At 48.9% G+C, this 25,928-nt stretch overlaps 1 protein-coding gene across 11 annotated transcripts in view; it reads right to left on the bottom strand.

Annotated features, from left to right (window-relative positions):
• Positions 1–1,733: 1,733 nt before the first annotated feature.
• LOC105490408 (collagen like tail subunit of asymmetric acetylcholinesterase) overlaps positions 1,734–25,928 on the bottom strand; it is a 71,971-nt gene continuing 47,776 nt past the window's right edge. For all 11 annotated transcript variants that reach the window (XM_011755980.2, XM_011755981.3, XM_011755984.3 and 8 more), the window contains 10 exons: positions 25,518–25,544; positions 24,823–24,867; positions 24,595–24,630; positions 21,907–21,987; positions 17,623–17,728; positions 9,714–9,853; positions 7,978–8,097; positions 7,418–7,538; positions 5,382–5,484; positions 1,734–3,287 (listed from right to left, as the gene is read on the bottom strand). In XM_011755980.2, coding sequence (XP_011754282.1) covers positions 3,218–3,287; positions 5,382–5,484; positions 7,418–7,538; positions 7,978–8,097; positions 9,714–9,853; positions 17,623–17,728; positions 21,907–21,987; positions 24,595–24,630; positions 24,823–24,867; positions 25,518–25,544 — 849 coding nt within the window. In that variant the 3' untranslated portion in view covers positions 1,734–3,217. The remainder of the gene's footprint in view (positions 3,288–5,381; positions 5,485–7,417; positions 7,539–7,977; positions 8,098–9,713; positions 9,854–17,622; positions 17,729–21,906; positions 21,988–24,594; positions 24,631–24,822; positions 24,868–25,517; positions 25,545–25,928) is intronic.

Below are 25,928 nucleotides of genomic sequence, written 5' to 3'. Positions count from 1 at the left end.
CTTTCAGAACCGTCCCTTGAAATAGCTGGAGTCCAGTGGCGTGATCATGGCTCACTGTAGCCTCAACCTACTGGGCCGAAGTGATCCTCCTGCCTCAGCCTCCCAAGTAGGTGGGACTGCAGGTGCACGCCACCCCACCCTGCTGATTTTTATAGAGATGGGGTTTTGCCATGTTGCCCAGGCTGATCTCGAACTCCTGGGCTCAAGCGATTCACCCATCTTGGCCTATCAAAGTGCTGGCATGATCCCTAGGCCCATCCCTAATATTTCAGGGTCCAGGAAAGAGTATATATGGACACTCACATACCACATGTCTAGGTATTTACATTATAATCAAATAACAGACTATTTTTGTTGTTTTGCTTTTTTTTTTTAGAGGTGGAGTTGGGGGAGGGTCTCACTGTGTTGCCCAGGCTGGCCTTGAATTCCTGGACTCAAGTGATCCTCTCTCCACAGCCTCCCAAGTAGCTGGGCCTACAGGCACATGCCACCTAATATGGTTTGGCTGTGTCCCCACCCAAAACCTCATCTTGAATTCCCACATGTTGTGGGAGGGACCCGGTGGGAGGTAACTGAATCATGGGGACAAGTCTTTCCCATGCTATTCTTATGATAGTGAACAAGTCTCATGAGATCTGATGGTGTTAAAAGGAGGAGTTCCCCTGCACAAACTCTTTCTCATTCTCTCTCTTTGCTTGCTGCCATCCATGTAAGATGTGACTTCTGCCATGACTGTGAGGCTTCCCGAGCCACGTGGAACTGTAAATCCAATGAAACCTCTTTCTTTGGTAAATTGCCCAGTCTCAGGTATGTCAGCATCATGAAAACGGACGAATACAAATTCCTGGACTTAAGTGATGTCTCGCCACAGCTTCCCAAATAGCTGGGACTACAGGCACATACCACCACTCCCAACTAAATGATTCAATATGTTCTGCTTCCCTCAAAAAGGATACTTTCATAAAGAATGGAAGACCAGGTTTGAATTTGGAATTTTAGATTCCACAAAGTCCTGTGGTAGCAAGAGAAGAGGAGCGTCCAGCCCACAGCCAGATCCCCTTCTGTTTTTACCCCGGCCCATCCCACGCTAAGAAGGGCCTCATGTGTGTCCATGAGGAAACCCCAGCCCACATTCCAAGCCCCATCTATAATTCCTACAAACAACTTTTTGCTGGTCACCCCCAGGCCTGCATGTGTACAGGTCACACTCAGGAGGAGAGACATGGGCAAGAGGGCTGCAGGTCCAGGAAGCAGGCTCAAGACCACTTGGGTGGGGAACTGTGGTTTCCCAGGTACCTGGAGCATGGTCTAGGAGTGGGGCGTGCAAGCTCCAAAGGGTGTGTCACTTTGGCCACATAGACACCTCGCCCTGTGGAGAGAGTAATGGACAGAGGAGGGCCAGGGTGGGGCCCTCCAGCCTTGGGACCCAGGACAGGGCCTCTCTTGGCCAGGTCCAGGAGTAGTACTAGCCCTCCATTCCATCCTAAACAAGGTCCTAAAACTAGGGCTGAGGACAGGGCTGGCCTAGCAAGACTAGGTTTTGTGACCTCGGGCAAGTCCATGACCTCTCTGGATCTGTTTCCTCCCTTTTGCCTGAGGCAGCTGGAATGCTTCCACATTCCAGAACCCTCCACAGAGTTTGGGAAGCAGATTTGATTTTAGACTCCTCACTCCATCTGGCAATGCTGAGACACTGCCCCCCATAACCCCCAACGGAAGAGAGAGCCACAGCGGGGAAATGAACTGCCTTTATTTTATTTCCCCTCCGGAAACCCCAGTGTGATGGTAGAAGCAGCATGAAAACAACATCTCCCCAGGCCTTGCAGTAGCGGCGAAGGGAACAGGGCTGCCCATGTGCCTGCCTCTAAAGATGCCCCCCTCAGGTTGATATCACCTGTGGGAGACTGGGTCCACTTACAGACACCAGGTGATGGTCCACCAGGCCCCAAGCTCCAGCCTGCTGAGTCCCCAAGGCTCAGGCTCATCAAATAGCTTTGTACAAAAACCCAGGGGTGTCCCTCCAGCTGGTAACAAATGGGCAATTTCTACTTGAGATCTGCTGCTGTGGGGGTGGACCTCATCTTGGAGATATCTTTCCAAAATAAAATTAAGCCCCACTCAGGAAAAATGGTGATGAAAGGCAGCTCACAGACATGCAGGACTAATAATCTTATTGAAAAGGGAGGAGCTCAGGCACACAGGAGGACAAGGCTATGCAATATGCAGACAGGAAAGAAATGCCACGGGACGCTGTCGGGGTCAGCAGGAGGCAAGGAGGTAGAGCTCCGGCCAGGAACGCTCTGCCTAGAGAGAAGCCCTCTGCAGCTGGCCCTAGATGGGGGACCCAGGGAAGTATCTGCCTAAGGACCAAGGAGATAGCAACAGCCTGCCCAGGTGTGGCCTTGTGCAGGTCACACAGTCCTCGTGAGTCTTCTGGACAGGAAATGGACCTGAGGGACATTTTCGAGACAGGGCCAAAGTGCAGAGAGAGCCAAGAGGTCAAGATGGTGCCGGAGATTTTGAACCACAAGAGCCATCCCCTTGGGAAACACTGAGAAGAGGAGCGTCTTCTCTGTCCTCTGCTTGGGGCAAGCCTGGGTCAGGTGGGTTCTCAGTACTTTTTCACAGTTAAGTCTCTTCCTGGGCAGCCACATCCACGTCAGGCTGGGCTGGGGTCCTGTGGCAGGTTCAAAGCTGTGAGCCACCCTGAGAGAATGTGCCCACTTCCCTGCTTTGTGGTTCATAGGCCTAGAGAGACCCGACAGCGAGCTGCCCAGGGTGAGTGAGAGTGCCTGCTCATTTCGGAGGTCAGGGGTGGAGAGGCCTGTACTCCAGATTCCCCAAAGAGATCAAAACGTACTAAAACAGCCTGCAGGTCTCTGTGTGTCTAACAGTGCTCAGCGAAGTCCACGGCCTGGGTCAGCGACATTCCAGAAGAGGAAGAGCATGGTAGCCGGTTGTTCGGCCGGGTGGTAGCGATGGGGAACAGGTCTCAGGCTGGGCATGTGGAAGGTTTTCCAGTACCTTGGATTAAGACAGGATACAGTGGTCCTAAATTCTTCCAGTCAGACTGAGTTAACAGCATGTCTTAGTAGCAGGAATTTGTCCTTGTTTTTGTCACACAAAGGTGGGTGGAGACGGGGCCAGGACACGGCCAGTTTGATGACGGTGGAGAAGCTGCTGCCAGTTCTGTGGGGCGCAGGCCACCTCACGGCCCTCAGGTGAAGTAGCGGCAGGGCGTGGAGTCGATGTAGCAGTACTGGGTGCATCGCAGGTCTCCATATGACCTGAGGGAGGCAAAGACACGTTCTAAAAGGCCACCTCTTATATGCTGGTGATTCCCAGTCAAACCTCATCAAACAGTGGCCAAGGGTCAGTGGTTCTATAAAAACCTCCCATTCTCATTTGGAGTGAGAGGCCTGGGGGAGTTGAATCATGTCTCTGGGATTTCTGCCTTGAGCTCCAGCTAGGGGCCTGGGTGGAAGGAGGTGGTCGCCCTGCTCTTAGCACAGCATCTATGAGGGAATCACTCCCTTCTCAAGGCCTGAAAGGTTTCCAGTACTGTTGTTACAATGCACCCTACCAACAAAAATGTCCTGTATCTGTGAAGCCACTGGCCAGATATGACTATTGAGCTCCTGAAATATAGCTACTGTGACTGAATAACTGCATTTTTTTTTTTTGGAAATGGAGTGTTGCTCTGTCCCCAGGCTGGAGTGCAGTGGTATGATTTCGGCTCACTGAAACCTCCGCCTCCCAGGCCTGCCTCAGCTTCCTGAGTACCTGGGATTACAGGCGCGCGCCACCAAGCCCAGCTAATTTTTATATTTTTAGTAGAGGTGGGATTTCACCATGTTCGCCAGGGTGGTGCCGAACTCCCAACCTCAGGTGACCTGCCCACCTTGACCTCCCAAAGGTCTGGGATTACAGGCGTGAGTCACAGTACCTGGCCTGAGTAACCGCATTTTAAGTTTACTTATAATTACTTTACATTTGAACAGCGGCCTGTGAGTGGGGGCTACCATATTGGACAGTGCAGCTTATACCTCTGTAGCCCGGATGATCATCCGAGACAGGGTGTTAAACCTCACAGGCACAGTCACAAGCATCCCTGGGAGGCTTCTGGGGTGTAGCTGTGTAACCACAGTGAGCGTGGGGGAGCCCTGGGCTCTACTCGATCCTGCACTCCATATCTGATCGTCTATACTCATTTGTCTCTGTGGAGCCATGAAGAGCCAACTCTGGCAGAGGCCTGTCAGGGGCCTTCCTTCGTTCAGGGAGGGGAGCACTGCACACAGACACATGCATGGAGTGGGGGGCCAAGCCTAAACAGGCTTGGAGTCGGGGGAGACTACAGGTCTGTAGTTTTCGCAACCTGGTTGAACATACTAATATGTCAGTGTTAGGAGACCCCCTTGGAAGAGAGAGCAGAGAGCGGGCAATGGAAAGACAGGCATGGCTCCCCGGCCCTGCCAAGGGCCCGGGTCCGAGTCTACAAGAGGAAATGTGATGGGAGCAAACGCTGAAGAGACTGGACTCAAGGACAGAAGAGATCAGAGGCACCAGTAGATCCACTCTGGAACCCAGGGGAGAGCAGGGCATGGCCTGGGTGGGAAGGAACGGCCTCCTCATTTTCCTGAGAACTTTGTACAACTCTGGTTCTGTAAGGACTGGGGGGACATGTACCTTCTGCACCTTGGAAGGAGCCCAGCGGTTACAATCTGGGCATGGAATCAGCACCTCATGGGGCGGTGGCCCTCAGTTGATTTGGCAGGTGCCAGCGTGGAGCCAGGACACTAGAATACTTGTCCTGAGCAACATAAATAGCCGCTGAGGATTCTCAGAAATAACTAGAGGGGTCCTCGGAGGGAGTACTTTCCTGGAGGGGCCACGAGCTTGCAAAATTAGATATAAAGACTGATTTGATCTCACTTGCAGTCACAGGCATGCCTGAGGGTGTTCCAGGGAAGTCAGGTTAGGTAGACACGTTGATTCTTGGAAATGCCCTGAGACCTTTACTCTCCACTGGGCTTCCCACCTCGGCCCACAGCCCAGGAGACTAAGCAGTCGTGGTGACCACTGGGTTTGGGGGCTGCTCATACATGGCAGCAGCTGAGCACAGAGACCGCAGCTCCCCTCTGGGCCTCGGACAGAGCAGGTGGCTGTGGGTGCCGTGGCTCAGCCTCAGTGGCATGCAGGCAGTGCTGACCAAGAGGGCACGTGGTGGGCAGGGAGCACGTGCTGTGTCATTCGTCACCATACCTTAGTGTCTAGAAGGCACCACAAAGTGGAGAGGCACTCAAAATATTTGTGAAGGAAAGAAGGAAAGCAAAGAGGAGGGAGGGAGAAAGAGGGAGGAGAGGGAGAGGAGCCATCCCTACCCAGGGAGATAGGTCTCGCACGTCAGGTAGCCAAAGTCAGAGCCATCACAGTCCTCCACACCCTCATGCCGGTGACCATCTCCACAGTAGGCACGGTGACAGCCTGAGGGGACATAAGGAGGTGCAGTCCTGAGAAGGAGCAGAGGCGACAGGCTTGCCTCAGCTTGTAAGGACCATGCAGCCCAAGGGATCCACCCTAAGTGCTGCACCCCTTAAGGAACTGACCTCCATTAAGCTTCACACTCCTCCAGGGACTGCCCTCAGGCTCTGGTCCCACACTGATGTGCCATGGGACAAGAAGAAGGAGACCCTGGCTCTGGCCCCACCTGACCACTTACTAGCTGAGGGGTGGGGAGACTCCAGGTCGTTATCTGCAAAACTGGGACACTGACATGACCTCCACCTCATAAAGCCACTGTGGGGTCCCAGGAGTGAGGGCTGGGAGACTGCTGAGCCCCAGTGAGGGTGCGTGGTGACTCTCATCTGTCAACAGAGAGCTTCTGCGTGACACTGGTGAGCCCAGCCTTGTGTCCCTGGGGAGCCACATGATCTTCAGCAAAGACCTCTGCTCTCACACGATGGGAGGGTGTTGGAGTATGGACCCCAGCTTCGTTTTCACATGCCAGGCAGAGTCCATTAGTTCCTTCCCACTGTGAGAGCTCCTATTTGACACTGTACACCAGAGGCAGAAGGGACTCTGGGCAGGGCCAGCCTTCTCGGGGATGCCATCCCTGGAGCTGTCAGGAGACAGTTCGGCCACACTGAGACAGTCAGCAGTATCTCCCATCACTCACTTTGCCCTGTCATCCTTCCCCTGAACTTTTTTTTTGAGACAGGGTCTCGCTCTGTCTCCCAGCCTGGAGTGCAGTGGTGCAATCGCAGCTCACTGCAGCCTTGAACCCCTGGGCTCAAAAATCATCCTCTCACCTCAACATCCAACTGCACACCACCAGGCATGGCTAATTTTTTTAATTTTTAATTTTTTTGTAGAGATTGGGTCTTGCTCTGTTGCCCAGGCTGGTCTCGAACTCCTGGGCTCAAGTGATCCTCCAACCTCAGCTTCCCAAAGTGTTGAGACTACAGGCATAAGCCACCGTGCCCAGCCTCCCCTGAGCTTCTTAAGAACAAGGACCATGACTTTGCATCCACACACATACAGCCCTGAGCTCCAGCCTGGCTCTTTAGAGGAAGGGCTTAAACCACAAGCCCTACATGAATTCAGGGAGTGGTGGTTGAACCCTTATTATATCCAGATAATTCCTGCACATATTAGCTCACAGGATCTCTAGGGACTTGAGCAGCCAGCACATCATACCCATTTTACAGGCAAGGAAAGTGAGGCTCAGAGCTGTAAATTGCCCCCCATTACCCCACCCATCATGTGGCCTCTGCCTGGAGCCTGAGGGTGGTTGGTGTTTCTCAGGGCCTGCATTCAACGTCTGTTGACTCTAAAGCTCATGCTTTCCACCACACCTCCTGGTTTTGTTACTTGATTAAAAAACAACAACAACAACAAAAGCGAGTCCTCCAGAGCCTGCTGCCCACCAGTTAAGGCAGCAGCCCACAAGGCTGATGGCAGCTCTGGCTGGCCCAGCTCCCCCTGTGGAGGGCTTTGCTACTAGAGCTCTACCTGGTAAATGAGCCCTCATTCAGATTCTTGGCCTCTCCCTTTTGCCTTTCACTCCTCCATGCAAAGTGAGAGCCCATCACTTTTATCTTCTGCACCTGTAACATGGGTTTGCTAAGACGGAGGACTGGGAGGACCTGGTGGCTACATTTTGAGATAAAGAAGCCCTAACTGGGGGCAGGATCCTTGACATCCACCCCTGGTGAGGTGCTTGGGTGGTGGAAGAGTTAACATATGGGCTGAAATTGGGGCAGCAGGGGCTGGGGTGGGTGGCACAAGGCAGCCTGGGTACACCCTTCTCTGGCTCTAGAAAGGTCCCAAAGCACCACAGCTGGTGTCCAGGGCTGGCCCCAAGTCCCACCCCCCTGCTGTTCAGGCCTTAGGTCCTCCTGGGCTGGGCCTCACTCACGGATGCAGTCGTCACCCACATCGCTGTTACCATCGTCACACTCCTCCCCGGGCTGCAGGAGTCCATCCCCGCAGGTGCCGCGCTGGTCTGCAGTGTAATCCACAGGATAGAAAGGGGTCAGCTGGCCAAAGAAGCACACAGCATTAACTGGAGCATGGCATACCAAGGCAGCCGCAGGCAGGGAGGTCATTTGTTCTGGGTCCGATGGCACTGCTGGGGCATGCCTTGACTTCCTCCCAGGGGTGGGAAAGGTACTCCTTTCCTGTCGCCCAGAGCTCTGTAGCTGGTTAAATGCTGGGTCAGATCAAGACAGCAACCTGGCATGCAGGGATGTGGAGACCCGCTGGAACCCTGACTCAGAGAGGGGCTTCTATTTGGGGGTCAGGGTGGGGGAATGGAGGGCTGCTCAGAAACAGTTTGAGGGAGGATGCTCAGCCCTCCCATGCAGACAGACTACAGAAAGCCCTTCCCAGGCCCAGTGGGGTGGCCGTCCCTTCCTTTAATGGATGCATCTCTCTCCTGGGCAGGGAGTATGTCCTGAGGTGATGGCCTGGGGGTACCTGGATGGGGAGCCAGCCAAGGCTGTCCTTGAAGTACAGAGATCTCTGGTCTCTGCGAAAGGCAATGGCATTTTGGGTGTTCAGCCTCTCAAGCTCCTCCTGGTTGTTGACCACAAAAATCTGCCAGAGAACACACTGGTGAGGATTCCAGAAAACACTTCTGCAGGGGGCAGGGAAAAAGCTGGAGGAGGAAACAGACTATCCTCGGGCTGCTCAACAGTGGAAAGAGGAGTTTGCACACTACACTCTAGCATTCCTTCTGAAGTGAGAGCAGTGTCTTGATTGCCTCACCTTCTCAATTCAGTTCCTAATGTCTAAGTTTGAAACTAAAATATTCACTCGGATGTAACATTTTTTTTCTTTTTTCTTTTCTTTTGAGACGGAGTCTCGCACTGTTGCCCAGGCTGGAGTGAAGTGGCACGATCTTGGCTCACTGCAACCTCTGCCTCCCGGGTTCAAGCAATTCTCCTGCCTCAGCCTCCTGAGTAGGTGGGATTACAGGTGTGCACCACCATGCCTGGCCAAGTTTTGTATTTTTAGTAAAGACGGGGTTTCGCCATGTTGGCCAGGCTGGTTGCAAGCTCCTGACCTCAAGGTGATCCGCCCACCTTGGCCTCCCAAAGTTCTGGGATTACAGGCATGAGCCACCGTACCCAGCCTTGGATTTAACATTTTTAAATATTTAAAATGTTCCCAAGATTAAATTAAAAGACAATGTCATATAGTCAAATAATTTGACATCTGGAAGTGATTCTTAAAATTATCCTACTCAAAGATGTTCTTTACAGTATTATTTACATTAGTAAAAAGCTTGGGGGTGGCCAATAAGCAATAGGTTGGTTAAACACCAACACTGGTTAAGTAAATTGTAGCACAGCCACACTGGATGGATGATTATGATGAATTGATGTCCAAGGTTTACTTCAAAATAATCCAACAGAGGATGGGCAGTAGTGAGTGGGCATAAAGAGAAAACAAGGACACAGGCTCGCCATGAATTGATCATTATTAAAGTTGGGTGAAGGGTACATAGGGGTTCATTACACTATTTGCTTTGCTTTTATATGTATTTGAAATTTTCTCTAATAAAAAGTTTAAAATGTTACTTATAGAGTGTGAAAACATGGCAGGATTTCAACTAAGATAACAAAGTACAACTTTTTTTTTTTTTTTTTTGTGAGATGGAGTCTCGCTCTGTCACCCAGGCTGGAGTGCAGTGGTGCGATCTCAGCTCACTGTAACCTCTGCCTCCCGGGCTCAAGCGATTCTCTTGCCTCAGCCTCCCAAGTAGCTGAGACAACAGGTGTGCACCACCACACCCTGCTAATTTTTTATATATTTTTAAGTAGAGATGGGGTTTCACCATATTGGCCAGGCTGGTCTCGAACTCCTGACCTTGTTATCCGCCCGCCTTAGTATCGCAAAGTGCTGGGATTACAGGTGTGAGCCACCGTGCCTGGCCAAAAGTACAACGTTTGTATGCAATATAATCTCAACCATATAAAAGTTAGATTTTAATAAGACAAAGAAAATACCCCAAAATGAACTCATAATCAAATGGGCAATTTGGTTTTCCTCTTTTGATTTTCTCTTATTTTCCAATTTCCTATAATGAGCATGTACCCGGAGTCATGAAAAAAAGTAAGTTTTACTGAAAGGATTTCACAAAGCCCCCTAAGGATCAGGTGAGAGGTCCTCATGGATAACCACCCCAGACTTCTCCCAGAAAGCCTTACCACAGGAACTCGCGGGGAACTGGGCCCATACACGGATTCCCCGTAGGAAGGGTTATTCACATTCATAGTGGGTCCACAAAGACATCTTCCTGGAGGCCCGGGAAATCCTCTTTCCCCTTTGGGTCCCATTATAAGTTGTCCTAGGAAGCAACAGACTGCTGTGTTTAGAGCCAAGGAAGAGAAGACCAAACAACCCAGGGAGATGTGAGTGACCTTTGCAACAGAAAAAAGGTTAAAGTCCACAGCATTTCAGGGAATGCCTGAGGGAGAGGTTCAAAGAGATGCTTTTGATCCAAGACATGGAGGAGATAAGGGAAGAAAAATAGCTGGTAGGAGACAGTTTCCCCCTCCTTCCTGCCTTGAAGACAGGCAAGACGTCTGGTGTTGCAGCAGCCATGTTGCAACCAGGAAGTCACAAGCATGAGAAGATAAGCCAACATGCAGGAAAGGCTCATGGGGCCTGGGGCCCTGACAGTGACAGTCAGAGGCTGAATCAAAGCCAATTACTGTCTGCCTCTGGATTTCTTTATTGGATAAAAACAATGCCCTATTCATTTAGACCATTATTAACAGAGGGCTTCTTGCTGACAAATACATTATTGACTGTTAACATTTATTATTTTAAAAAACTTTTGTTTTTCATATATATAGAATCTTTTTTTTTTTTTTGAAATGGGGTCTTGCTCTGTTGCCCAGGCTGGAGTGCAGTGGTGCAATCTTGGCTCACTGCAACCTTTGCCTCCCAGGTTCAAGCGAGTCTCCTGCCTCAGCCTCCTGTGTAGCTGGGATTACAGATGTGTGCCACCACGCCTGGCTAATTTTTGTATTTTTAGTAGAGACAGGGTTTTGCCATGTTGGCCAGGCTGGTCTCGATCTCTTGACCTCAAGTGATCTGCCTGCCTCAGCCTCCCAAAGTGCTGGGATTACAGGCGTGAGCCACCTCGCCCGGCCAATGTAGGATCTTTACAGAGGAATTTCTGGGTGTGGGTTTCTTTCATTTCTTCTGGAAGAAAATAGAACGTTAGTATATGCCCAGTCCATTTACCCTCCCCTGGTGCTGAAGAAGTGAGGACATGTCTTGAAAAGACGTGATCAGAAGGTGTACTCCCTACCTATGCGGAAGAGCTGTGAGGGCAGTACCTTGGTTTTTAAAGGCTCTGATGATGCCCAAACCAATTCTGTCAAGACTTCTGAAAACTAAACTGAACCTGGGCAGCATCCATACTTTTACTTATTTATTTTTTTAAAAAGTTTTTTTTAACCACTTTAGTATAAGGCATCTTTTTTTTTTTTTTTTTTTTTTTTTGGAGACAAAGTCTCACTCTGTTGCCCAGGCTAGAGAGCAGTGGTGTAATCTCAGCTCACTGCAACCTCTGCCTCCGACTACAGGTACATGCCAACACGTTTGGATAATTTTTGTGTTTTTAGTAGAGACAGGGTTTCACTATGTTGGCCAGGCTGGTCTCGAACTCCTGAACTCAAGTGATCCACCTGCCCCAGCCTCCCAAAGTGCTGGGATTACAGGTGAGAGCCACCGCGCCTGGTCAGGCATCCATATTTTTAAAAGCTCTCAAGATGATTCCAGTTTGCACCAAGGTTGAGAACTGGGCCATTTCCCTGCCAGATCATCCTCCCTTCATCCTCCATCCCTCCCAGCTGCCTCTCAACTCCCTTCTGATCTGGGTCCAAACATCACTTCCTGAAGGAGGTCTTTTTGAATCCTCAGACTCTGTCATGTATATCTGGGATACAATTTCATGGTTTCCTATGCCTTTTCTTCACGGCACTTCTCTTTGTTTGTGATTCTATATACTGCGGAATTTTTCCATCAAGGTTGATCTCCAGTAGAATGTCACTCCACAAGGACAGGGCTAGTGCCTGTTTTCATCCACCAGGGCTTACACAAAGTAGGGGCATGGAAAGTGTTTGATGATTGAATGAATGAATGCAGACTAATTGGAAAGAAACAGTCTTTGGAAAAGGGCAAAAGTCACATTCTGGCTGGCAGAAAAGCACCAGAGCAAGAGCCATCCAACAGGAAGTGAGGAAAGAGAAGAAAAGATGGGGACTGAGAAGAAAAATAAGTGAGGATCCCTTCTTCTGGGAAAATAGCAGGGGGTGGGTTTGGAGGCCAGCCAGTCATTGGTGTCAGGTAGTATGACATCTGCGGCAGCCAGGGCCTGGGAACACAGTTCACAGATACAGAAGGGCAGGAAATGAAATGACCCCAGGGGAGAGATCCGGCCAGGACCCCGGGGAAACCACTGCAGCCAGAGAAGGAGACTGAACCTTCCCGAGCGGGTTGACACGTATGCCTACAATCAGAATGCTGACGGCACGAGGGGAATGGAGCTGTGCCAACATCTTATCCTAAGCTCTGCTTGTCTGTTCTAACAAGAAGTACAAATATAATTCTGTAGGAAGAGTTCCAGTGTGTGTTCTGATATCTTCAGAAGAGCCCAGAGAGACAGGGAGTCCACCAGCCTAGGAATAACCACTTGGGGAAACTGAAGTGGAAAAGCTCTGTGACCAAGAATATGAGGGTGGGATTGCAGCAGTCTTCCAGAAGGCTCTGTGACCCCAACAACTCCTCCAGAACCGTGGCCTGAGAGACAGTCAGGAGTTTGTCCCATTAGCTGCTGATGAATGGTGAGGCTGAGATTTGAATTCATGTTTGACTTAACACTATGCGTTCAAAAGACAAACGTCCAAGAATACTGATGCTCTCAGGAAGCCAGCAATTCCCAGGTACCACGCTGATTCACTTATACTCTGTCTGGGTACAGGAAGGACTCGGCCAAATGTGTAATTTGATTATTGCAAATTACATCCTAAAGGCATTTTGCCTTTATTCCCTTCCCACCTCTTAGCCCCTCTTTCCCTCTAACTCAGGTAAGTACAAAGCTTTCACCTTTTCCACCTCTCCCAGCACCATCCAGTCCCACAGAACTGGGCACCAGAAACTGAGGTCACCTCCTGACAGGACGCGGCAGGGAGCCTGCTGCCACCACTGCAGTGTCCCTGCAGCTTCCTCCCAGTTGCTGGAGGGTGTCCATTACCCCTGCCTGTTTTCTGCCAGGCTACACTGAAGGACACAGCAACCTGAACTTCCCCACCCTGACCTCTGGGGGATCATGTCTCGGCCGGGTTTCATCCCCACCCCCTGCAGCCAGAGGACCCGGCTCTCCATCTTTGCCCAGGCAGCCTCCCACTTCCATTGGCTGCCTCGGTGGGAAAAGATCAGCAGAGGGGAATCTAAGAGAAGGCAGAGAAACCAGCACAACAACCTCTAGAGGTCGCCTGGCTGACACTCACAGGAGTCATGGACCGATTCTGGACCAGGGTGGCCCCCAGTCAGTGCTGTGACCTTGCAGGCATCACTTCTCTTTGAGGTTCAAGATTCTTATCTCTAAGAGGAGGGTAGGACTAGACCAGGGGAGTTTTTATCTGTGGTCTGCAGAGGCTGAGGCTATCTCATGATGGCCTTGGGGCAGGGGTTCTGGAACCCGGGGAAACGGGGTGCAAAACCTTGGCTGTAGCTCTACAGAGTTGTTTTCCCCCTAGGAGTGAATTTGGGACTTTTATCAGACTGTCAAAGGTAATGTCAGGAGTGAATCTGGGGGGCCTAGTCCAACTCTGGATGATTATCCAGCTGGCCCCAAACACAGGGATATCTTATTTACTTATTGATTGATTTATTTATGAGACAGAGGCTCACTCTGTCGCCCAGGCTGGAGTGCAGTGGCCAGATCTTGGCTCACTGTAACCTCCGCCTCCCAGGTTCAAGCGATTCTCCTGCCTCAGCCTCCTGAGTAGCTGGGATTACAGGTGCCCGCCACCATGCCCGGCTAATTTTTGTATTTTAAGTAGAGATGGGGGTTTCACCATGTTGGCCAGGCTGGTCTCAAACTTTTGACCTCAAGTGATTCGCCCACCTCAGCCTCCCCAAGTGCTGGGATTACAGGTGTGAGCCACTGCACCTGTCCGGATAGCTCTTTTTAACTCCTTCCTCGCCCTCTCTCCCCACCCCTCCAAAATTTTCCAAAGAGCAGGATTATTTATTGCCCCATCTTCTCTTTTCTCTCTTCAGCCCCCTCACTCAGGAAGGCTCCTCAGAAAGGAAGTGACTCAAAGGATGGAATTGGGGGCAGGGGCATCAGTCCAAAGAGATGGCCCCATCCTGCTTGGCTCCTAAGGAGATGGACTGTGAACCCACAGAACCCCTGCCTGGGAGCCCCTGCAGGAAGCAGCCCTATCCACCCACATACCATGTGCCACTGGGGATGTGAAGCTGACTCAGCCGCTGACACTGCCCTCAAGGATCTAGCAAGAGGATGAAACACATCTGCAGAAACGTTACCAATGGAGAGGCCATAACAGAGAGGCAATATGTGACCAGGGCTCGGGGGGGGGTGTGGTGATCTATCCTGTTAGGGGCCAAAGAAGGCCTTACTGAAAAGAGAACTTCGAAGGAAGAGAGAATTTCGTTGGATGGACAGGAGGTGAGAGGAGTGCCATGTCAGGCCATGTGGACCCAGAGAGACCACAGGAATAGCTCCAGCTCCATAGATGGCATCCTCTGAAGGGTAGAGGGCAGGGTGTGATTGGGCAGAGGCTGGGGTAGTCGAGGGAGAGGGAGGTGGGCATACTAGGTGGAAGAGAGGGAGCTGGAAGGCCAGGGAGAAAAGGTATGACTCTGTGGGGCCTGCTGAGAGGACAGGATTGCAATACACAGAATACTGACAAGACAAGAGAAACAGCGGGCACCGAGGAGCTGCTGACAGCTCCAGCCTAGCCCTTCTCATCCATCCCCCAGCCCCAGGAGGGAACCAGAGTTCAGGTCAGGTGAGGGTTGGTCTTTACACAGAGATAAACACAGTGAGACCATTAAGATCCCAGTCCACTACAGACCTCCCACGCATCCACACATCACATGCCCCTGGACTACTCCTCAGTATTTTTTTGTTTTGTTTTGTTTTTGAGACACAGTCTCGCTCTGTCGCCCAGGCAGGAGTGCAGTGGCGCGATCTCGGCTCACTGCAAGCTCCGCCTCCCGGAGCGCCATTCTCCTGCCTCAGCCTCCTAAGTAGCTGGGACTACAGGCGCCCGCCACCACGCCTGGCTAATTTTTTGTATTTTTAGTAGAGACGGGGTTTCACCATGTTAACCAGGATGGTCTCGATCTCCTGACCTCGTGATCTGCCCACCTCGGCCTCCCAAAGTGCTGGGATTACAGGCGTGAGCCACCACGCCCGGCCTACTCCCCAGTTTTGTGAGCCCCTAGGTACCCCAGGGGCCAAGAGAGTCCCTTCTGAAGGCACAAACCAGACCTCAGGCCATGCTCTCAGTCTCTGGGGTTGGTAGCTCATAGTCATGGGACTCCAGGGGGACATCCCGCCTCCCAGGACCATGGAGGATGAGGACTAGTTGAAAGGACCCTGATTCAGAGCATCCAGCCAATTCCAAAACTGAATTATGGAGTGTGGGCACGTGGCCTGGGTTGCATCTCAGATCTGATTCCCCTAACAACATGGAAACAGGTGCCGCAAACATAAGTTATTACCCATACTAATCAATGTGTGTTCTCCCAGTATTTCCTTCCTCCTCTCCCTATTTCAAGGAGGTAGCAAGAGTTGGTGCTTTCTTGCCCTTGCTAAAAGCAGGTAATATTGGAAACAAACTTTTCTTTCTGCCTTCTGTTCTCTGAAGGACAAAGCTCCTAACTGGGGTGCTGGAATATGAGGAGTATCAGGAAGGAGGGAGTCAGGGATAGAAGACGAGAGACTTCCTAGACAGGGACAGGAGAGTATCCTGGGGAAGAGACGGGTCTCAGAAAGAATGGTTGTGGGGTGCTCCTTGGACAGTTGAACTGTGGGGACCAGGACTCCCAGCCTTGAAAATGTTCTGATACCCACGTATAGCATAGGAACAGCAGCCACCAGGTATCTGTGGACCACAGGGACTTGGGTGACAAGTCTATTTCTATTTCAACTCTATTTCAGAGGTGAATGGAGTAGACCAAAGGTTGGAGGGACCTTCCCTGACATTTTTCTGCCATAATTCACCAGGATCTTTGCCCAACCCATTAGTGGTTGTTGGAGGAGTAGTGACAAAATCCTAATAATGCCTGAATTAAATGTTTTGGCATCCTAGCAGGTTGGACTCTCAGAGCCAGATTTAACTTAGTTTAAAGGATCTAACAAAATATGACATTTCTTGCCCATCCCATGATGTGGCTGCAAATGTATTTCCATAAACACAGGAGGAGGGGGAATACACTATGGAATTATAAATGTCTTCGTTTTCTTAAGAAAAAAGTTGGAATAAAAATTGTTTGGATTCATTTTGTATAACTGAAGACAAAAAAATGTTGCAGTCAACAAATGATCTTCTTGATACTGTCTTTATACAGTTGATGTGCTGTGAAAGCCCCTACCATGAGCTGACAAGGGAAAGAAATAAAGGGCTTAGCTAATAAAATTGAATGAGGTAAAAGAAGGAAGCAGCGGCTGGGCATGGTGGCTCATACCTGTAATCCCAGCACTTTGGGAGGCCAAGGTGGGCAGATCACGAGGTCAGGAGTTTGAGACCAGCCTGACCAACATGGTGAAACCCCATCTCTACTAAAAATACAAGAATTAGCCAGGTGTGGTGGCGGGCACCTGTAATCCCATCTACTCAGGAGGCTGAGGCAGGAGAATCACCTGAACCCGGGAGGCAGAGGTTGCAGTGAGCCAAGATCGCACCACTGCACTCCAGCCTGGGTGACAGAGCAAGGCTCTGTCTCGAAAACAAACAAGGAAACAGCATATCTATGCCCTTCTCAATAGCAGACTTTTAATTTTTATTTATTTATTTATTATTAATTTATTTATTTAGAGTCTCGCTCTCTCGCCCAGGCTGGAGTGCAGTGGCGTGATCTTGTCTCACTGCAAGCTCTGCCTCCCAGGTTCACGCCACTCTCCTGCCTCAGCCTGCCGAGTAGCTGGGACTACAGGTGCCTGCCACCACACCTGGCTAATTTTTTGTGTTTTTAGTAGAGACGGGATTTCACCTTGTTAGCCAGGATGGTCTCGATCTCCTGACCTCGTGATCTGCCCACCTCGGCCTCCCAAAGTACTGGAATTACAGGCGTGAGTCACCGTGCCCGGCCAACTTTTTATTTTTCAATTTCATTTTAGTAATTTATTTCTGTATCTTTTTTTTTTTTTTTTTGAGACAGAGTTTCAAGATGGCACAATCTCAGCTCACTGCAACCTCCACCTCCCAGGTTCAAGCGATTCTTCTGCCTCAACCTCAGAGTAGCTGGGATTACAGCTGTGTGCCCCCACGCCAGGCTAATTTTTATATTTTTAGTAGAGAAGGGTTTTTGCCATGGTTGGCCAGGCTGGTCTCAAACTCCTGACCTCAAGTGGTCTGCCCATCTAGGCCTCCCAAAGTGCTGAAATAACAGGCGTGAGCCACAACGCCCGGCCTCTTTCTATATCCATTGCAAACAAATAAGGACTCTCGTATAACACTGTAAGATAGAAAAACCTGCAATGTCACCTTTACTTCTAGGTTTAAGAGAATTGCTTGGAGCCATGAAACTTTTATCTAGAAAAAGGTATTAGTTGATGAAATATGTTCCTGTTATTTTTCACTTAAGGTATAAATGACATCATTAATGTGCTTTTTTTCTTTCCTCTATTTGTTCTTCAGAATGCTAAAACAAATTCAGAATGGCATTTATCTCTCTTGCATAAAAGTTGAATGAGCTAAATTGTGGAGAAATTATAAAGATATTGGAGTGCCTCTGGCAGTTTCTAACTTGAAACACAAGGCATCTCTGCTGGCATCTCCTTGTGTTCTCTCCGGGAGGCTGGCCAGTACTGCAACAGTGGATCAAGTGAAGCAGTGTAGCTCTTACCTGCAGATGGGGGGCCTGGGGGCCCTGGGGGGCCTGGACGGCCAGGTTGACCAGAAGGCCCAGGCTTGCCGGGTGGGCCCATAACTCCACTATCCCCTTTCTGTCCCTGACAGAGAGAAAGGCAGAGCCTGTTATGAAAGCACGACATAGCAAGCTTCCTGCCCCATTTATCACTAAATCAGAGATCACCTTGTACTTAAGGAGCACTTAAACAGCAAGGTGCTGTTTAAGTACCTTGCACTTAACCAGCGGGGGATGCAGCTCCAGAGGTCTTGACCATCAAGCTCTTAATAAGCTTAGGGCAAGTGACATTTGAGATAGTGATGGTTACAAGTTTGCAGACCTTACTTCTTGCTCTGTCCTACAAATGTGGTACATGGCAGCTGAAAAGAATCAGACAAATCTACTCTAGGCCCCGGGCAGATGAGGAAATAGAGGCCTAGAAATGAGCTATTTTCACTCATTGGCTTCCCATTGCACTCAGGATAAAGACTTAGCTCTTTACCGCAGCCTGCGAAGCCTTGCATGGCCAGGCCTTCCAGCTTCATTCCAGCCTTTTGGCCTTTTTGGTCTTCAAGGGCACCATGTCTATTATCCCCCTTCTCAAGACCCTTCTCTCTGCCTCAAAATCTCCTCCTTCCCCCTAGCCTAGTTAACTGTCACTCACCCTTTGGCTCTCAGCTCAAACGCCCTATGGCAAAGCCTTCCCTGACCTTCCTGGACAGAGTCAGTTCACCCCACCATAAGCTCTCACAACTCAGTCTGTTTCCTTCATGGCATTTATCCCAGATCACAGCATATGGATTATTTGTGTGGTCATTTCACTGATGTCTCCCCATGAGACATACACATCCTACGGGCTGGAATCTGTCTAGCTCGCCTCCTTTCCCCAGATGAAATGAGGGAGGACAAAGATGCTAGAAACACAAAGGTAGGCAGCTTTGCTGATCTGTAAATCCAGAGGTTTCACCTTGACCTCGAGACTCTGGGTAACTCATGTCACTGCTTTGTACCTCAGTTTCGTCATCTTAAAAATGGGGCCAGTAAATTTACACCCACATAGGTTTGTTGTGAGAGTAACAAAGATCTCAGAGGTGAAAATGTGGTTTGCACAGAACGAAGAGCTATGTGGGGTAAGCCAATTATCACAGCAACTGGCCTGGTTCCATGTGTTTCACAGAGTTAAACAAGTCCTGGTTTATTAAAAAGGGCACACCTGTGGCTACAGCCGTTCCACATGGAGTGTCCTCTTTTCTGCCTATTCTGGGAGCATCAAGAGCAAAGACTGGGCTCTTCGTTCTCCCTCAGGGTTGCCCTTAGGAGTCACCCTGAAACCAAGGCTGGTGCATGCTATTGACTCTTCCCCTGAGCAATTTGCTAATTGTCTGCTCTTGCCTCAGGTCTAATCAGAGCAGTGATTGACACATGACGTTTTTGGCCTGGTTCTTCTTACGACACTTGTGCCTTGGCAGGCTTGCCCACCTGATGAAATGTAGTATTTCTCAAATCTGGGGAGCAGGCATGCTTGGGACTCCTTTTCAGCCACAGCGGTGACAGGTGACCTGCCGCCTTGTCCACATGGCACTGGGAGCCCTCTTGGTAATGTCCAAGGAGTTCTTGAACTCTGAATATGGGATCCGTGAGGTCAGAGTTTATTTCTGATTTCATGTTTATGGAGGGAGTTCTTAAGCCTCAGCCCAAGCTGAAGCATTCCCTGCAGTAACCAAGCTGGGTCCCAGCATGGCAAAGGAAGTCACACCATCTTAATATAGCCACAGTTCAGGCTTGTTTTTCTAACGGCCTTGTCAGCTGGCTCTGAGCACAGGAAGTGCCAAAGTTTGAAGGAGCTGGAAATGCTCCTTCATTCTGACACCAGCAGTATTCCTCTTATCGGCCATCGCTCAGAATGAGCCATATCTCTATCAGCAAGAATCACTGAGTAGAGCTTTCCAGGAAAGGCATTCTTTATTCCTTATTTGCCACAAAGTTGGGTGATCTCTCTCAAGGAAATTGTTTCTCAGTTACTGAAGGTTTTTGTTTTTTGTTTTTCATTTTAAACAGACATGGCAGGAGATTGTTTTTTTTTTTTTTTTTTTGAGAGATGGAGTCTTGCTCTGTCACCCTGGCTGGAGTGCAGTGGCGTGATCTTAGCTCACTGCAACATCTGCCTCCTGGGTTCAAGCGACTCCTGCCTCAGCTTCCCAAGTAGCTGGGACTAGACATGTGCACCACCATGCCCAGCTAATTTTTGTATTTTTTAGTAGAGGCGGGATTTCACTATATGTTGGCCAGGCTGGTCTCAAACTCCTGACCTCAGGTGATCCTCGTGCCTCAGCCTCCCAAAGTGCTGGGATTATAGGCGTGAGTCGCCACGCCCAACCGAGAAAATTTTTATAATAAAGTCAACAGCTGCTTTCCTGGGCTTGCCCGAAGGCAAGTCCTGAAGCATGAAGGTAGCTGAGAGAAGAAGTCATGTGGGGAAAGTTGGTCTCAACTCAACTCTCTGGATTCTAACCCTGGCTTTGAAGCTGACTTCGTGGAGGGGTCTTGGGCAAGCAGTTCCACCTCCCTGACCCTCAGCTTCCTTGTGAATAACCTGAGGAGACTGGATTAAGTGGTCTCTGTAATCCTTCGGGCACAGAAATTACTATCTGAGATCCCTTCTGAATTTCTGATTTTTGGCTTTGGATTGACTTAACAATAACTTTCAGAGACTCTCAGCACTGCTGGCCAACAAACAAAGGGTATGTAAGACTCTAAGCTGGGAGATTAATTCATGACAAAAACAAGTACCGCAGCAGGCTTCTAAGGCTAACAACTTGCTATCTGCCAACTGGAGCGACACCAACACGGAGGGTTTGCAGCATCCTCGGGTTGTTCACAATGTCTTGTCAAAAGCTTGGACTCATTTCTCTAACTTCTCTGAGCTCCCAGATGTGGTTTTGGTGTAGCTTTTACGATTCCAATGGAATCAGTCTCAGCAGGCTCAATAAATGGCCTTCCTGGCTTTGGTTATTACCGGGAACTAGGAAAAGACAAACACTGCCCAAGACAGAAGGAAGCCAGGAAGCTTCTGGAACCCCAAGCTTAAAATACTATGAATGGAATTCATTGGGACGGGATAAAGTGATACAAGAAAAGATTTCTCCCCCATTTTGTTTCCTTTTTTATCTGAGCCTACTTTTAAGAAACTGGTATCTGTGGCATTATTGTGAAACCATGACCCTGCTACCCATGATCAAAGTTTGGAAACTGGACTGGGAGACTGTAACTCTGAAAGTTACTGTGCAGTCTCCATTTTCCAGGTTGGAGCCTGTGTTCTTTCTAAATTGATTGGGAAAAGACCAGAATTGGCTTCATAGTGTTATTATGGTTCTGAACCCTGGCTGCACATTAAAATCACATGGAGCTTAAAAAAAATAACCAAACCCATGCTGAAAGTTCATTCCAGGTCAATTATATTATGGTCTTTGGAAAATAAGGCCTAGGCGAGGGACGAGGAGTGGCAAGCTTGGAACTACAACCATTGCACCTGATGTGGGGGAATCTGTACATCTGTATTTAATCACCGGCCCCACCCCCAGGTGATCTTGATGTAAGATTAAGTTTGTGGATCACAGATATAGCCTAAGGAAATAAGTAAAAGAATGGAAAAAGCTTCTGTCCAAAGATGTTTACCTCTCAGGATTATATATAAGACAGCCAAGGCTGTCTCTAGAGCAGTCATGTCACATCACATGGCTTAACACAAGAGCCTTCTGACCAGGGGGAGTTCAGAATGAACAATTGCCTTAAGCATGTTAATAAACCCAAGCAAAAAGGTCACTTACAAATTGGAGACCTGAGTAGGGAAAAACCACCCTATTGTTGAGACCCAGAAGACCTCTTAACAGCAGGAAAATATCTAGGCTTGTCTTTAAAACTTCATTTCTGTCTGGGACATTGAAGCATAAAATAGGTTTTCTGGGTAAATGACCATATCTGCCTTCCATTCCTAGCTGCTTTAGTTAAGACAGACTTGTTTTTATGAACCAAGTATCTACTCTTGCTTCTGGCCTTGGCACAGTTCTAATGGAGCATCCTATCCCATCCACTTCCAACTATGGCTAGCCTAGAGATGCCAGCAGCTTCTGGAAGTGGTGCTGCTCCTGTCTGCTAGCCCAGAGGACACTGGAGTCTAGGTCTACAGAATATCTCTGATTAACACCACCTGCCTGCCGCTCCACACACAGCCAGGTCAGGAAGTTCTGACCTCAGGCGCGTGGTAAGCCCTGGGATCCTTACCTGCTTGCCTCGTTTTCCTGGTCTTCCCGTGGGTCCTCGGTGTCCTGCTATCCCAGGTTCACCTTTTGGACCCATTTCACCCTGGAAAGAAGGAAAGAGAAGCAAGAGAGGACTTAGGGCATGTGGAGTGGGCACATCTACACAGGTCTAGCTAGTCAAGGGTATGAGGGCAGTCTCCTTGATCATTCCGAATCTATGCCAACTGGGCTGTCCTGGAAGGTTGGGAGAGTGATGAAGTCATGAGAAAGGCAGACATGTCTTTCAAGGAAGAGGAGGGAAGGAAGAAGGTAATTCTAAGTGGGTTATCTGTTACCTGAGAGGGTCAGGTGCGGAGCAGCACACATTTTGATGGCCAAATAGGAGAGACAAATCATCACCCAGAACAGGCAGTGAGAGGCTGGGGCATCCAGCACAGCATGCCTGTGCTACTTACTACAAGCTGTCTGGAAAAATGCTTTCTTTCTAGTTGCACTTTTATGTTGTGTTTTCTTATGTGTTGTTTTCAGCACAAAATTCAAATCTGGAAGCTTTTAAATGATTGGACACAGTTTTGCCAACTGTCATCTTTGGGAAGTTTCTACTCATTTAATGACTCTTACTTAGGATTATGTGCTGGCCCACTCTTAGTAAGCATTGGTTTGAGTTCCAGCTCACTGCCATTTGATTTAGATGAAAGCTCTTTTGTGGGCAGAGATGTTCCAAACGTATGTTCAGATATTCAATATAATTATTGAAAAAGGCATGGAGAACGATGGAAACAGTATTCCTGTTTGTAAAGCTCTATGTTGAACTATCAAAACCCAATGTACTCATTGCAGAATTTCATAGTTTAAGGCCAATATTTCACAAAACCCCTTTCTCCATCTTAGTTTCTCGCCTTCTTCCCCATTTTCTTCTACATGGATTCCGGCCCCACTTACTGTTTCTTTGGGTCATGAACCCACAGGGCACTTCATTCCTATCTCCAGTAATCCCCCAACGGCCCAGAATGCACCGCCAACAAGAAAAATTTAGCAATAGCAATCATGAGTGTTAGTCAGCAGCCAGTTCCCATGAAGAGCTGCCCAGCCACTCAGAGAGAACAAAAAACACCCAGGCACTTTTTCACGTGGCAGTCAGACGAGGTATAACACAATAGAAAATTCCAGGGAACACCTGTATATGGAAAGGATCAAGGGTAAAGCTCTGAAATTATCTGTCAACTCAGCCAGTGTGTCCCTACCCAAGCCACCAATGTCTTGTTTCACCAAGAATTGTCCTTAAATCTATTATTTCTTTCCAACCCACGCATCCTTCAACATTCTCCAGGGAATGGGAGAGTGTGAGAGGATAGGATGGATGCTACCTGGCCATGGAGATGTTTGCAGTTTTTCCCTGGCTGTTTAGAGAGGCTCAGGGATGTCTTTACGGCTGGAAGAAAACAGCAGCACAAGCAGCAATTTTTTTTTTTTTTTTTTTTTTTTTCAGGGATTGTCAGAAGGAAGTGTGGCCCTTCTCTACATTGGCTGGGAAGCAGTCAGGAATTTCTTGATCGAATTTCTCTCCCAAGACCTAACTGTGGTCATCACATCAGCTCTATCTTAAAACAGCCTGTCATAAAAGGGGAAGACAACTCTTCAGATGGGAAGTCTAGTAAATGGTGCAGAGGACAGAGAAGCTGCCATACTTAATTTTACGGTAATTTATTATTCTTTGACGTCCACTGTTGCCCTGAATGAAAAGCTAATCTAAACATTTTTAAGTAAAACTGTTTTTCCTCCTTTAACGTTTCCATTAATTTGCTTATATAATTAATTTTCTTTAAGTTACCTGAAACGGACTCCTTTTTTATTAAGCCTTGTCCCAAGCAAGATATCCGTTAAATATTTAACTATTTATTTATTTATTGAGACAGGGTCTGCCTCTGTGGCCCAGGCTGGAGTGCAGTGGTGCAATCATGGCTTACTGCAGCTTTGACTCCTGGGCTCAGGCCATCCTCCCGCCTCAGCTTCCTAAGTATCTGGCACTACAGGTGCACACTACCATGTCCAGCTAATGTTTTGTATATTTTTCTTGGTAGAAATGGGATTTCACCATGTTGCCCAGGCTAGTCTCAAACTCCTGGGCTCAAGCCATCTGCCCACCTCGGCCTCCCAAAGTGCTGGAATTATAGGCATGAGGCACCATGCCTGGCCAATATTTAACTATTTAAATACAAAATTTAACTATTAAAAAATGTTAGCAGTCTTCAGTTCAAATACTTTTGTGTCCTTCTGGCAGTATGTGCACCGCCCTTGAAGAAGGACTGCAATAAGGCACAGTGACCTTAAGCTAAAGACACCTGTGCCTTACACTGGGGCCTGTGTGCTGAGAGGGGCTTTGACCCTTGTGGCTCAGATCTGAGTGCATTACAGCCCTCTAACAGGTAGGAAAAGCAAAAAAGCAAAACCAAACAAAAAAACCAAACAAAAACCCAAAACCCAGATGGGTTGTCCTTTCCTTCCCACTGAGCTAGAGGGAGGCCCCAGACCATCCCGCCACCCTCTCCCCAGGGTGAAAAGCAACTTTCTTCCCATCCCAAACCAGAAGTTTCCATGGTTAAACCCACCATCCCTGCCTGACAGACAAGGAGGCAGAGCTCTTTTTGTTGTGCTTGGCTGACCTGATATTTTTACTGAGGTCTATTTTCACTACCTCAAGGTTACTTACTTTCTGCCCCAACATTCCAGGAAATCCTGGGAAACCCTGTAAAAAAGAGCAACAGATACTGTGATTGCCTCTGAAATAACACCTGAAACAGCTGTGGACAGGCTTGGTTGGTCATTTTCAAGATAGAGGCCTGTCCATCAGTCCATCATCAGTCCACAGATGGGGGTGGGTGGTGGCTGCTACTTGCATTGACATTTATCATTTCTATGGAAAGGTTTTCTCCATTACCTTTTCTCCTTTGGGACCCAAGTCACCCTTTTCACCTCTGGATCCCTAGGAAGAAACCACAGGACAAAGTCAATGAGTTAATATACTGGGAGGGAAATTCAAGCATTTCAAACTGAAAAGCTCCCTAAAGCAAAACCCTCATTTTACAAGTGAAGAAATAGGCTCAGAGATATCAGGTGACTTGTCCAGGGAAGGAATGCGTCGTGATCTACTTTTTGTTGAAACCCGAAGATCTCTTGCATTCATAAAGGAAAACTCACAGAAAATTCTGGGCCCCAAATCCTCTCTCATCCTGTAGGAAATTTGTCCACAGGTTGATGCTAGTTTTGATTTCGTTTTTGGCCAGGTCAGACGGTTGTATGGTGGAAGCTCGGCCTAAAGACATGCATCACCAATTTCCTCCAGCACTCCATGCAAACTGTGCTTGTTGTCCACCTGGCACGACCTTCATTTGCTTATGTGCTCCACATGAGGGGCCTCTGCCTCTATGGGGAGCCCTTCTCTTACCAGCTTGCCCTGCTTCAGGAGGTCCCTCACTTCTCTCTCAGTCCACTGACAAAGGGCGGGGAATAGCTAGGGATGGTGGCTTCAGTTGCAGACGTAAGAGAGACGTAGGCCCATCCTCTGCACATCTCTGATTCCAGAGCCAGTAGCCCAGACCAGGCTCTGGGACACCATCCCAGAAAAGCACTGACCTTTTCCCCTCTGGATCCAGGGTAGCCCTAAAAGAAAGCAGAAGGAACATTTACAATCAGCCCTGTAGAACTTTTGAGTTTGGTGCAAGAATAGGAGGAATCCCTGACTGTGGTGGTAAGGTGTGTCTCCACATTGCACTGTGAGTTTTAGTGGGGTTGCAGCACCAAACACAAAGATGTCCCAGAGGGTTGTGGTTATACCAGGCCTACAAGGAGCATTGCTCTTATCACCCTGCAAAGGCCTGATCAAAGGTTTCCATCTGCTCTGATGTCCAGAAGCTTGGTTCTTCCTGCCCAAGAGAACAGCAAGAATGGCATTCCTATGCCCCTGCATCCCAGGGCATGATGTTCTCCAAAGGACTGGTAAAGGCAGGCTCTCCAATATCCATGACATTCCCTAGTCCAGGACGG

The sequence above is a fragment of the Macaca nemestrina genome, chromosome 2, assembly GCF_043159975.1.
Source record: "Macaca nemestrina isolate mMacNem1 chromosome 2, mMacNem.hap1, whole genome shotgun sequence".
Lineage (NCBI taxonomy): Eukaryota > Metazoa > Chordata > Mammalia > Primates > Cercopithecidae > Macaca > Macaca nemestrina.
Note: the sequence above shows the minus strand (reverse complement) of the source record. Positions and strands in the feature narration are given on the sequence as shown.